At 33.6% G+C, this 14169-nt stretch overlaps 1 protein-coding gene across 1 annotated transcript in view; it reads left to right on the plus strand.

The window, feature by feature from the left end:
- Positions 1-10116: 10116 nt before the first annotated feature.
- Positions 10117-14169, plus strand: part of LOC142640609 (callose synthase 7-like) — a 137937-nt gene continuing 133884 nt past the window's right edge. The window contains exons 1-6 of the mRNA XM_075814783.1: positions 10117-10599; positions 10835-10935; positions 11347-11459; positions 11617-11704; positions 11808-11918; positions 12030-12191. Of these exons, the coding sequence (XP_075670898.1) occupies positions 10377-10599; positions 10835-10935; positions 11347-11459; positions 11617-11704; positions 11808-11918; positions 12030-12191 (798 nt within the window). The 5' untranslated portion in view covers positions 10117-10376. The remainder of the gene's footprint in view (positions 10600-10834; positions 10936-11346; positions 11460-11616; positions 11705-11807; positions 11919-12029; positions 12192-14169) is intronic.

Below are 14169 nucleotides of genomic sequence, written 5' to 3' on the forward strand. Positions count from 1 at the left end.
AACAGTGCATCCGTGCACTGTTCATAGACCTACAAATATCACTTTTTAGCCACTTTTTTTTTTATTAAAAATGAGTCCTACGGTACTATTCGCACATTTAAAAATTATTTTACTACAGTGTTTTCAGTTTTCAACTGTATCCAAACGGACCCTTAGTACCCTAGGGTATAGCTGGTCATCTAGCAGTCTTATAAAATTATGCCTTTAATTTAATAGGTATTATATGGTCACACAATATTATTTAACTTTGAAATTAGTAAATCTTTTGATTTACAGTTTTGACAAGGAACAATTTTTTGTCAAAGTAAGAGGGAAAGTAAAAATTACAGAATGCATGGTAGGAAAATGAAAATGAACATAATTCCTCATTTGGACTCCTAAATTACTGAACAATCCCTTTCGTCCTCCCACCTCCACCACGAAAAAAAAAAAAGAGAGGAGAAAAGGAATATTTGTGATCTATATTATACAAATTAACAAATTGTTCAATATTCTTCCAGCTCTTCTTTGGCGGTCGGACACTGAAAACAACACCTTCAGAGAAAGGATCCAAAGAGTCCACTAGCTCAAGTTCTGCATCACCTCCAAGTGTGATCATCTATGGCAAGTCCAATAGAAGGGCAAAAGTACAATCATTACTTGTAAATGCATATAATACAAGAAAAAAAAAAGTAAAGAAGCACGAAAGATGAAACAAGAAGCATCAAATATGAAAAAGCCCCAACTGATTGCAAATGAAGGAGCATAGAAAAGAATTTTGCTAATCGAAAATGGAGTTCTTCAATGGCAGAAGATCTAGCACCAGGGTACAAATGGTACTATTTATATTTCTTGCAATTCAAACTGTTTAATGTACATTAAAGACACCAAATAGTCAAAATGGACAATAGAATTTATAATCCAGCAAAAACTTGTAGGGAGTGATCCATTCACAAACCTGATACATCTCCTTCAGCTTCAAAGATACTGCATTGAATCCTGCCATGAACTCATCCAACCTGTTATTATACCATATCCAGTTGAGTAAAAACTAAAAAATTGTGTAGAAGGATAAAAAGAACATAAATCAGACAAAAAAATAAAGATAAATATGCTCGCCTCTTCTTCCTCCATTCATCATACTGTCTCTTTATGTCATCACGCTGTTGAGTGACCTTGTTTAGTTCCTCAACTCGTTCATTATATAATGCTACCTTTGTCCGATATCTATTAATCATAGTATGAAAAGTTTAGCAGAGGGCCCTGAAGAATTCAACTCAAGTTGATAAACATTGAGAAAATACACGCAAGAAATTGAGATAAAAACTGGCCTTATTATTTCGCATTTGAAGTACAATATGGCCTATAATACAAGCAAGATATTGAGTTAAAAAACTATGAGTGCATAAAAACATTTTACAAATGGCACTATGGCATGCTCATGACTATGCATTCAAAGCTAGTAAAACCATTGACAAACTTAGAATTTTAGAAATGAAAAAAAAAAAAAAAAATCAACATAATGTAAAGGGAGAAGAAGAGAATATAGAAATTCAGCAGGTGGTCGGTTTTAATTTTACCTCGCCTTCCCAAATAGCGTACGATCGATGTTCTTTAAAAAACCTCAACACCGAACGATCCATTGGACCAAGACCCAGCTCATCAACCTCCTTAACACCAACAACAGCCATACTACACGAAATTTAGGGAGTCAAGAGTAATGTAAGCACATGTCCAAGATAAATTGGCAAGGATCTCAATGTATAGCCTAAATTCTTGCACAAACGATAAAGTAATTTCAGATTTTATTTTAAAAGACTAGAACAGTCCAAAAATTCCTCAAATTCTAGAATCAAGGCCATTCAACTTTTGGTTTAGTATGGGCACTTTGATTATAGTTCTCCTACAGGTAACTTCTTGTTTTTTTTTTTCAGCCCCTTTTTGCTATTGTTGCATTTGCTTCTTTGTACATTTTTAACAACTATAATGTCCAACCTATCAAGGGTCTAGATATGTTTCACTCTCATTTAGTCCAGACATAATGCAAAAGTGCTTCATGCTCCTTAGGCCTCATTCAATCTGATTTGATTTGGTGATACATGTAATATTTTAATGGATATCATTGAGTATATTATTTTAAAAGTTTCAAAATCCTAGCACATAGCACAGTTTTTTTTTGGCTAAAAATCTCCATTATCAATTCAAAGATGTAGGTAAACTAGCTACCCTGCCATGTGACACATGAAAGGAAAATTAGATAATTCGCATCTTTTATCTATATGATCTTAAGATGAAAGATAAGGGCTCTTTAGGCTCCAAAATGATTTTGTTGATGATCAAGTTTTATAGATACAAGGTTAGATGCTTGCAAGTTATTAAGTTTTATATCAATATCGAATGTTTTGTTTCTTGTCTCAGAGGTTGAAGTGATTCTTTACATTGAAGAGTGTGAAGTATAAGAGGTGACCACTAGTCAGGACGAAAAAATTACAAATACCTTGCTTTGTTAGTTGGATAGAAAGAGTTGGATACTCTTTTCTGGAGCAACATTCATGGAAGTGAATAACATTATCTTAATAGTCTATTACAACTTCTTTGCTGCCTCAATCTTATCCTCACTCGACAAGTTTCCTCTATGGTTATGGTTTATTTCCTTCATGATATAGGTAATTACGGAAACACCACATAGATGTACTTGCTCTCTCTCTCTCTCTCTCTCTCGGCTGAGGCAAATTGTAACTTCTTGCCTCTATTCTTTCACTTGTCATTTTGTCTTTTATCACACATTCATATATGGGGGCTTTCAACTTTCTAATAAAATCAAGAACTGTTTAATCATGCTTCATTTACCTCCCACCCCCCTCCCTTTTTTTTTTTCCTAAGTTTGTATTTTTCCCAATTGTTACATTTTTTTTTTCAAATGGGTTGTGGTCTTGTGTCAATTCTTTCTCCTAAGCAATTAACCTTTACTTTAAAGATTGAGTAGTTTCAAAGTAGAGCCGGGGTTCAAGTCTCTAGGAGGAAGCTTCACACACATATATATTTAGATTAGGCTAGAGTAAAAATTTTATTTTGTATTAAAAAAAAAAAGCAGAGAATTTAGTTTTGTAAAAAGACAATTGGTCGTCTTACTACAAATTTTGTGAGGAAAAGTGCAATAAGAAAGGATATGTGTCCAAAATCCCTTACTTAGATATGACTAATAAATAATAATAATAAAATCCATTGCTAGATATGCTTTTTAGTTTTTATCTTTTATTTTCATTTTTTAAGGGTTAGTAATTCTAGATTAGATTACTACAAACGCCAACAAAAAAGCGTGTAAAAAAAAACCAAAAGACTTTTCTTCATCTTGAACTTTAACAGGCTACAAGAAAAGTTCATAGGGATATCTAAGGTTCCACACCTAAGAAATAGTTAAATACCACACAGTTGAATTTAATTGGAATATCTAAGGTTCCACACCTAAGAAATTGTAACTAAATTTTACCTATAAAACAAACCAACAAAACTATTTTCACTCAGATAGTGATCACTGATTAGTACAACATTACTTTCACAGTGGACCACCACTTTTATTGTACACCAATCAGTACCAGCCACCTTAACCATTGTCAAAAAAGTTGTGAAATTTGTTGTATATTTAGACTTGTTGAAAACCAACCAACCCTTCTACCCTACCGAGCTTGATGCAATGAGTTGGCCCAATTGACTTGAGAGCCATTCACTGATTTTTGGAAACCAAACTAACTTTAAACTCAAAAATTTTGTTTCACATTCTATTCCCCAATTTTAATTTTTTTTTTGTTTGTTCAGTGAGATTATAACTCAAAGTCTTTCCTTTAAACAACCAATGACTAGAGCAATCAAATATAGAAAAAAGATTAAGCTTTTTAGCAACCAAACAAGAAACAAACATTAAAAAACTGATTTTGAGGTTTAGATTGAAGCTAACAATGATAAACAACAAAATCGATTAAAATAAAAAACTGATTTTCGTGTTTATAGCTCACATAAGCACCTTTCAAATTTATGACTTGGTTTTTATCACAGGTTGTTGAATCTTCTGATTGATGAGGGGTTGGTGATGTGCTCAATGTTTTTTTTAATTAGTTTTGGTAGCACAAATACATGCTCCATTGTTTCAAATGACAATGACAATAATAATAAAAAGAAGTAAGAAACCCCAGGAACCATATTAGCTCAAGTATCACAAATAAGTGGAGAAATAGAAAAAAGGCGCAACCTTTAAATTGCTATTGATGAACATTATCACAAATAATCAAAATGGGAAAATAGTATAATATAAATGTGATAGGTCAAGAATGTATTGACCCTTTTAGTAAATTAATCAATTAATTAGCCAAGTTAATTAATTAGATTCAATTACATGCAATAAGCGTGGTAGCACAAACAATCACCAACTAAGTTAAATGCAGCGAAAAATAAATTTGACACTGGTGATTTGTTTACGAATGGGGAAAACTACCGAGGCAAAATCCCAATGGGTGAATTTAAGGTTACCACTCCCAAGAATCCACTATTAGCAAAACAAATGGTTAAAAGTAAAAGGAATCCTAGTACCTAATACCAACTTACAGTTGAACCCTTACCCCAATATCCAATTGAACTTGTAATGTAGCGACAATCTCTCCTTTCAATGCACGGATCCCAGTACGTGACTAACACACCAACTAGAGGAAGATGTTGGTTGCAAAGTTCTTCTGTTCATCCAACAATGAAGATCAAGAAACTTCTTGGTTACAAAACCCTTGGCGTAAAGATACAGTAGCTTCTACAATGAATGTGATAAACTAGGGCAAATTCTGTCTTTGGTCACAAATTGCATTCACAATCAATTTGTATTGAGTTGGATTACCTTACATCACTTTTGACGGGCCTTAAAATAATCCTTATACATGTCTAGGGTTGCGAGAAAAGAAACCCTACACAAATACATATGGATATGCGTGAAATCAGATCTGGAAATCTGAATTTCGTAATTCTCGATAAATACAGCTTCTGTCGAGCTGCTGTCAAGCATCAGCATTAAACCTTGATAGAAATGGATCTGTCGAGCTAACTGTCGAGTTTTAATGAACAACGCTTCTTCACTTGTTTCTTGGACAGATTTGCATAGCTTCAATACTAAACTTGAATTTTTGTTCCTTGAAGTACTAAACTCATCCTAGATCTACTTAATTACAAGTAAAGTGTATTTGTCAAAGGATTAGCCAATTTACATAACATATGTCTCTAACAAGTTCCACATATGTCCTAACAAAATGAAATACAAAGAAATCGAAATTTGTCGATTTTGCCATATTTTCTTAGAACCTAAACACCAAGCAAACACTATGGAGAGAGGGAGAGAGTCCTTACTTGTGATAGACGTGGAGTCCTTACTAGCGGAGCCACCCAAAATCAATGTCTGAGGGAGAAAGTGATAGAGTGACGAAGTAAGGCGGAGTGACGGAGAGAGGCAAAGCGATGGAGCAAAGAGTCTTTGAAGAGTGAGAGGGAAGTTTGAAGTGTGGGTGAGTGAATGAGACTGAGAGAGACCGTGAAGATTGAAGTTTGAAGAGTGAGTTTGAAGAGTGAGAGTGAGAGACTATGAGAGAGATGGTGAAGTTTGAGTGCTAAGTGTTTGAGTGATCTATGAGTGTTTTGAGTGATCAGGGACACACGTGAAGGGTTGAAGTGAAATCGAGTTTTGAAGGCCCGGTTTTTGTTTAAACTAAATCAAGTCCAGGGGACTTGATTTCTTTTTGAGTCCAAAGAACTCGAGTTCTATGCCTATGTGGACCAAATGTCCACCTCAGCTACTGCCGCGATGGGAAAATCGAGTAAGTTATGCTCGATTTATAACTCCAAAATCGGGTCTATTGGTCTCAAGTTGTTAGATAGCAAAATAGTTTCAAAAGTGTACTAACTAACAAAATAGTTTGAGTTTTTGTGTTATTTTCAAAAAAAAAAAAAAATCCTCAAGATTTGACTATGGATTTACAGTCTCCAAGTGAGAGTATTATTCTGAAATTCAAATTTGGGGAAGCTGAACTGCTGAAGTGAAAAGAGAAAAGATAAGAGAAAAATTGAAGTATGCGGATTGCCAACGTGGTCATATGACATGTCACTTTTCTGATCATTAGATTTAATTCATGGCTGATATTAAAGCTATTGTAACCTGTGCAATAATTAGGGTATTACACGGGATCTCAATTCTATTCCTCCTTTTTTTTTTTTTTTTTTTTCTCCTGCCTCCATTAGTTCTTTTGACATGAGGACAAATAAGTACCGTATCATAAAAAGCACCTGACTCTTATGAATATGCCACACACACACACACACACACACACACACACATATATATATATATATATATATATATCTTTACATGTGATAATTGATGACTTGTCAGGACTTTTTTGTCTTCCCAACCTCCCCACTCCATTGCTTTGGAATAGGGATGGATCAAGGATTTTAAATTAGCAGGACCCAGAGTATAATCGGGAAAAAAAAAAAAAAAAAAAAACTCCAAATAGACATCATATAATATTAAAAAAAATTATAAATACTCAAAATTGTTATTTCTAAATACATTAAGAGGTAATCATTTACCAAAAAAGACAAAAAAAAAAAAAAAACGTTTTTTTAATACTAGGCTAGTTAGGATTTTTTTTGGTTATAGTATTCATAGTTGTGGTACTAAAAATTTTAGCTAGCACCTTAAAAAGGTATTTAATCTATTTTACCACCATCCTTAACAATACACCCAATGTCAAATGTTCTATTTTTTTTTTATCACTTCATTTGAAATAATATACACAACTCATTAAAATAATAAAGAAATAGAGAGAATTTGAGTTTTTCAATTGAAGGAAGAGATATAATCTTAATAAAATATTGTATTTTATTTTTAAGGATTTGCTACAGTCAACTAATATTTATACCAGTTTACTATAGTTGCAAAATTTTTATTTTTAGCTTTTCCAATAACACATGATTTTTTGGTTCTTTGGTGGTAAACTAATTTTTTTTTTCTGCTAAAATACAATCACCATTGTGAATGTTTTTATTTTTATTTTTTTAAGTTTTTGAGTTAGATAGTTGCTATTTGGGTGAGGCTAGCTAGACTTATTGATGAAAAGGGGGCCTAAGGTTTTAGAAGGGGGGCCCAACTACAAAAATCAAATATATAATAACTAAAAAAAAAAAAAGACTTGGGGGGACCTGGCTCCCTTGGGCCCCCACTTGGGTCCGTCCCTACTTTAGTACTATTTCTCAAAGAAAGGCATTTGCAGAATCTTGACACCAAGCACAGCAAATCTTGACACAAACATAGTAATCTGTAATTTCTATCGTAGTTAACGCAATAAAGGGCATAGAAAAGATTAGATTTTCGAGATAGGAACAACTACTTAGCGTCCAAAATACAAAAGTATAAATCTAAACCCTTCTTCGATTACATTATAAAACTCATTAAATATTTAGATAATCTCACTACTAGCAAAAAATACCCACATAAAAATATTCTAATTTCATATAAAGCTTAGATTTGACGAAGGATGGGATTTCTGAGGCTCTTACCTCAAGTATGTCATCAGTTTTTCTCTACTTGAATATTCAGAGTAGTCTCCTTCAAAAAAATATCTATGGTTATACATTAACTTAATTAGCTTATATATAACTAAGGTTTCAACCTAATTTTCTAAAAACTCCTTTAATAATATTAATTAGCTTATATATACATTGAATTTTTTTTTCTTTCTTCGGGTATTACAACTATGATAGGAGGGATATTGAGGTTTGGTTGGATTGTCGCTCTCTCTCTCTCTCTCTCTCTCTCTCTCTCTCTCTCTCTCTCTCTCTCTCTCTCTCTCTCTCTCAAAAACTGAACCTAGGTTTCTCTCCACTCCATCGATTTTGTATGAATGAATTTGGTGTTTTTAATATTCATGTGCATCTCACGTGGATAATCTGTTAGTTTTTTAATGATGAACTAACTAAAGTATCAATTTGATACAAGTGTAAAGTTCAAGGAGTAATTAATTGGCTAAAATAAAAGTTCAAGGGTTGTGATGGCCTCTATCCTAAAGCTCAGGAGTCTTAAGACAATTTTTTTTGAATTTAATTAATAGATGGACATGTGGTAAGTTTTTATTGGTGGAGTATAAAGTAGAGCAGTGCGCAAACTAAGGCCTTTGCAATAGGCCCAATTTATATATTTCTAAAAGCTGAAGCGTAACATTTATTGTTGCTACAGTCCAGTTTAGCCATATAGCGTCCACGTCAGTATCTTTTTTTTTTTTTTAATTTTCCTATAATTGTTTTTTACATTTTTTTTTTAATATTTACACTTCTCCAACCTTTCTCCATCCCTTACCTTTTCATCTCCCCACTACCATCTAAATTAATATCATTCTTTCTTTTTCTCTTCATCTTCCTTTACTTTTATCTTTTCTTATTCACACCCTCTTACTATAAATTTTTCTCTATCTCTTCCATTCTATGCATAGTTTTCTCTCACAACAAAAATGTTGTTTCTCTCTCTCTCTCTCTCTCAAATTTTTGGTCGATTTTTTTTTTATTTTTCTTGCATATCTGCTTTAGGTTGATAATTTTTTATATTCTTTGAAACTCTACTTTGGGTTAATGCGATTTAGTTTTGTTTTTTAAATTGTTTCTTTTTTGTTCTCTTTGATTGTTAAATTTTATCCTATTGCATTATAAAGAATTAAATATTGCATATAAAAATATAATATTATTCTATTACATAGCATGGTATGGATAGTTTTGTATTTATTGTAAATTGATATTTCTTCTATTATATAGCATGATTTTTTATAGTGCTCAATTTAGATGTTAAGCTATGAGACTTTACTAATTTTTGTTTATTCTTTAATCTTTTGTGATGGACAAAGTACTCTTAATAGTTGTATTAGAAGTACACTATAATATCATTTATTTAGATAAAAGCAAAGGTTAACCAAACGAAATAATTGGATGGGTTACAAATTTTAGCTTTTACAATTTTATTTTAATTATTATTATTATTTTATGACAATGCATATATAGAAATTTAATTCTTAGATTTTGCTAATAATTGTTTATTTGATGATATGTTTTGGGTGAATGAAATTACAACAAATTGTTTTCCTAATTGGTCCAATTAATTATTGTTAAGTTTTATTAATTTTCTTAGTTACATTTTTCGGTGTTTTGGATTGTAGGGGAAAAAAAGTTTGAGAAAGTTTGTTTAAAACTAAAAGAATAATTTTCAACTTTTATATTTGTTGAAAAATGAATTTCGTTAACTTGTCTTTGGAATTTCTGAGAAAAATTGTATTGTTTTCATTTTGGTACTACAAAATTTAAATTTATGGTTTATGATTGTTCCTATATTATATTTATGATTGTTCCTATAATAAATAAAAATATGATTACAGAATACATTACTCTTTATTAAATTAGTTTAAATTGTAAAAAAAATTAATAAAACCACTATAAAATAATTATCACACGCAACGCGTGGGTTCGCAACTAGTGATTGGTAATAGCTAGGGGAAGAAAGACCATATGAGACAAAACGATCTACTGTCCAAAACCTGTGTTGTGTGTATAGCATCCCTGTTCATAAAGCAATATTTCGAGGCAATGCAATTGTCCTTCACACCGTGCAGGACTTGATACTCTGATAATGATTTTTGTATGTTCAAAACTGAACTCCTAGTGTTACAATCAGTTGAGTTCAGCCACGAACAGTTCATTTGCAAATTGTAAGATATCTAGAACGACTCAACAAAATGCCACTTTGCAGCTTTGGTGGGGTTGGAATAAAGAAGAGAATCGTTTCTTTAATACACGGTCTCCCATTCTCTTTTTCTTTTGATAAATTTTACTCAAGACGAGACCAAAAGCAAGCCTTCTCATGTCGCAATTCCCGCCACTCTGTTGCTTCAAACCCCTATAAAGAAAGGGAAATGATTATTGCATACACTTTGTTACACAGTACACACTTTTGTGAACTAAAATCGTGACTTGCATAAGTCACGATTTTCAATTTTGAATTCGTGACTTGAAGTGTTGTGTGTGTAATAGACAGTCGTTTGTTTTATCAAACTGTTCTGCATTGAGAAGCCAAGAAAACCAAAGATAAAACCATTCCACTCTCTTTAGTTCCTTTCTTCCTTCCAGAGCAATCCCTTGCCCCACCACTCTCCTAAAGTATGTCTCTTTCTCTTTTTCTTTTTCTCTACAAAACTTAACAGCAATATGAGCAGCCTTGTCAGTCCCACTTTCCTCAACTCTCACTCTTACTCAAACTCAAACCCAAACACCACCGACAAAGACAGGAAGCAAAGTGAAATTAGAGCAAAATTTAGTGAGATTGGCAAGGCATGGCGAGCACAAGCAGTGGGAAGCCGACTAGGTTGCCATCCCACATTGACAGCGAGCTCAAGGAGAAGAGCCAGATAATGCCGTTGCCCATGGAAGACCAGCCAAACCTACACGAGATTCCCATTGACAGCGAGAGCGTACCCTCGTCCCTTGCAGCCATCATCCCCATTCTTCGTGTCGCCAACGAGATCCAGAAAGAAAACCCCCGAGTCGCTTTTCTCTGTAAGCCTAACTAACAAGCTTTACCTGCCTCTTCTTTGTTTGCTACAATTTGATTTCTGTTTTGATGAGTGAATCGTAACTGAATTGATAATTTTTTTGCGAAAAATGAAAAAGAATGCTATATATATATATATATTGATGAAAAATATGTTATTATTTTGTGCAATTTGTGGATGCTTGTGTAGCAAAAAATATTCTTGTTTCTGATCCTCGTATATTTTGTTCAATTAACTAGGCCGCCATCATGCTACTGAGAAGGCACATACGATGGATCCAACTTCAAGTGGACGAGGTGTTCGCCAATTCAAGACACATCTGTTACACAGGCTTGATAGGGTAGTTAACGGTTGATGGATTCTTGTAAATTCTTTCCTTTAAAAATTGGCAATAAGCTGCTTTGTTGTTGTTACAGTTAATCTCAGCATCTTAGTGCATAATCGTCCACAACTGTGTTTTTTAGTTTATAATTAATGAAGGAAGTCAGAGAACTCATTGTGTTCATGCTTTCAGCATGAAGACCATATCTGATATGATCTACACCATTAACTTTTATGAAAAGGTCAAATGAGCAATATTTAGGATGAAAATTGCAAATTAATTTATGACTGAATTGAAAGATATTTTTGGCCTTGTCACAACTATAAAAGGTAAAATTTAATGATTGTTAAGACTAAAATCCATATTATATTTCACAGGTTCTAAAAGTGAATGAAAGTGATTTTTAATATTTTAAAATCTCTTTTGCAGGAAGATGACAAAATAAAGTGTACCCTTTCAACAAACGATCCAGAAGAGATTCAGTTGTTTTACCAGCAATTCTATGAAGAAAATATCAAAGATGCCGAACATAGAAAAAAACCGTTAGGCTTATTTTGAAGTTTGAACTGTTTACATTCCTAAGTTTTTTTGTTTTTGTTTTTTTTGATAAGAACATTCCTCTAAGTTTTCTTAAGCACACCATTCAATTATTATTATTATTATTATTATTATTTAATTTTCTTTTTACAACTGATGAAGGGAGGAGATGGCAAATACTTTTCAGACTGCAACAGTATTGTATGAGGTGCTGAAGACAGTTGTACCTTCTTGGGAACTTGAAGAAAAGGTTTTGTTTATATAATTTTGGTTTCCTAGCAGCAATTCTTGTAGTACCAATTTGGTGTGGAAAAGACTGAAATAGTTATGTTCAATTGATTTTTTCATTACAGACAGAAAGATATGCCAAAGACGTCGAGGGGAAAAAGGAACGGTCAAAACACTTTAACATTCTTCCACTATTTGCAATCGGGGTTAAACCAGCAATTATGGAATTTCCTGAGGTAGTCAAAATGCAGCTCATGTAATCTTCGATATATATGTGCTCATCAAACCAGTCTAATAACTAATCCTTCATTATCGGTCTTCCTTCTTATTTTAAAATAATGATATAGATCAAGGCAGCACTTCAAGCACTACGCAATGTGGATAATCTTCCCAAGCCAAGAATCCATTCGACTCAGGGTGTCCCTGATGACAGTTCAGTAATGTCTACAGACAGCGTTACATCTGTCAATGACATATTTGATTGGCTTTCGTCTATCTTTGGATTTCAAGTAAGTTTTGTCTTGAATGTATCCTTTTAAATTTAACTAGTCTGTAGATAATAACCTGCGCAATACACCAGAGTTTAACAAAAAATATTGGTTCTTTTTGTTCTTAGAGCATTCATGTCAACCTCCTTAAATATTTAGCCAAACTAATCTGAAAACACTACTTTTTTTTTAAGTTTAGCTATCTATTTGTTTTACGTATATACATCTGCCTCAATTATATATCAAATTCCAATTAAATATTATTTTCTTTCTATCCATAATTTTAATCCCCAAACCCATGACCACCTGATACAACCAGGTCAGGTAGCACTAAGGCATCCAGCTATCTCACACAGCCACCAGATTACGGTGTCTTAGATCCACCCTCAAAACTCAACAGATCTGAGCTTGGGTTTCAGACCAAGAGTGTTGAGCCAACAACTAGCCGTCACACACTAACCAAAAACCCATCTCAACCTTCTCCCACCTCAACCGGTTCCAAAATTCCAAATCGCAACCTATCTTAGTCATCGGCCACCAACCAAATTGCAACACAATTTCAGCAATGCATTGATGTGATACCCAGCCCCAGTTGATTGTGAGAAAGAGAGAGAAAAAACGAGATCGAGAGGCACAAAAATCACCTCCAAAACAGACTAGCCACAACGGCACCCACCGTTGGAAACCACCATAAGCACCGCACAAATAAAAAAAATTAACACAAACCCAGCAACCAGAGCACCCACTGCACAAATCAAACCAAACTTTGTTGGAAATAAAACAAAATACTAATGGGCCTTTCCTCACTTACTCTCACAAAAACTCACACAATACTTGGTGTATAGAAGAGACTCACACTCACAAATTAAATAAAGGGAGAGAAAGTGGAGAGGGAAGAGTTAGAACTTTTTAAAGCTTTGTATTTCTCTTCAACTCTTGCTTAGAACTTGATGGATGAATGGGTTTATATAGTACACCATCTAACCTTTAACTCTCGAATGCTATGGACGAAGAGATCAAGGTAATAAAGAAGAATGATGCATGGGGGGTTGCAACTCTTCCGACTAGAAAGAAGACAATTAGTGTAAAATGGGTGAACAAGTTGAAGAAGAATGCAAAAGGAGAGGTAGAGAGGTACAAAGCAAGATTGGTGGTGAAATGCTATAGTCAATGGCAGGGTATTGATTATGATGAGGTATTTGCCCCCGATGCTCGTTTGGAAACTATACGATTTCTAATTTCTTTAGCAGCTCAGAATTAATGAAGAATTTTCCAAATGGATGTAAAATCCGCATTTTTGAATAGCTACCTTGAGGAAGAACTTTATGTTGAGCAGCCTATAGGCTATGTTGTAGAGGGGCAGGAAGATAAAGTTTTGAAGTTGAAGAAAGCTCTATATGGCCTGAAACAGGCACCAAGAGCTTGGAATAGTAGAATTGACAAATACTTCCAAGTTAATGGGCTTTTTAAATGCCCACATGAACATGCGCTTTATTGTAAGGTGCATAAAAATGGAGATATTTTAATTGTTTGTCTGTATGTAGATGATTTGATTTTTACAGGCAACAATTCAAGTATGTTTGAAGACTTCAAGAAAGCAATGACTAAGAAGTTTGAAATGACAGATATTGGACTTATGGTCTATTATTTGGGCATTGAAGTGAAGCAGATGGAGGATGAGATTTTTATTTCCCAAGAAGGTTATGCGAAGAAAATTCTTGAGAAGTTTGAGATGTTAAATTCCAATCTAGTTAGCACCCCTATAGAATGTGGCGTGAAGTTGTCAAAGCATGATTATAAAGAGAAGGTTAATCCAACATTCTTCAAGAGTTTGGTTGGAAGTTTGAGGTATCTAACATGCACAAGACCAGACATTCTTTTTGGCGTTAGACTAGTTAGTCGTTACATGGAAGCACTGACGATGACTGATTTGAAGACTACCAAGAGAATTCTTCGCTATTTAAAAGGTACATTGGATTATGAACTGTTGTATTCTCCG

The sequence above is a fragment of the Castanea sativa genome, chromosome 6 (genome assembly GCF_040712315.1).
Source record: "Castanea sativa cultivar Marrone di Chiusa Pesio chromosome 6, ASM4071231v1".
Taxonomy (NCBI): Eukaryota; Viridiplantae; Streptophyta; class Magnoliopsida; order Fagales; family Fagaceae; genus Castanea; species Castanea sativa.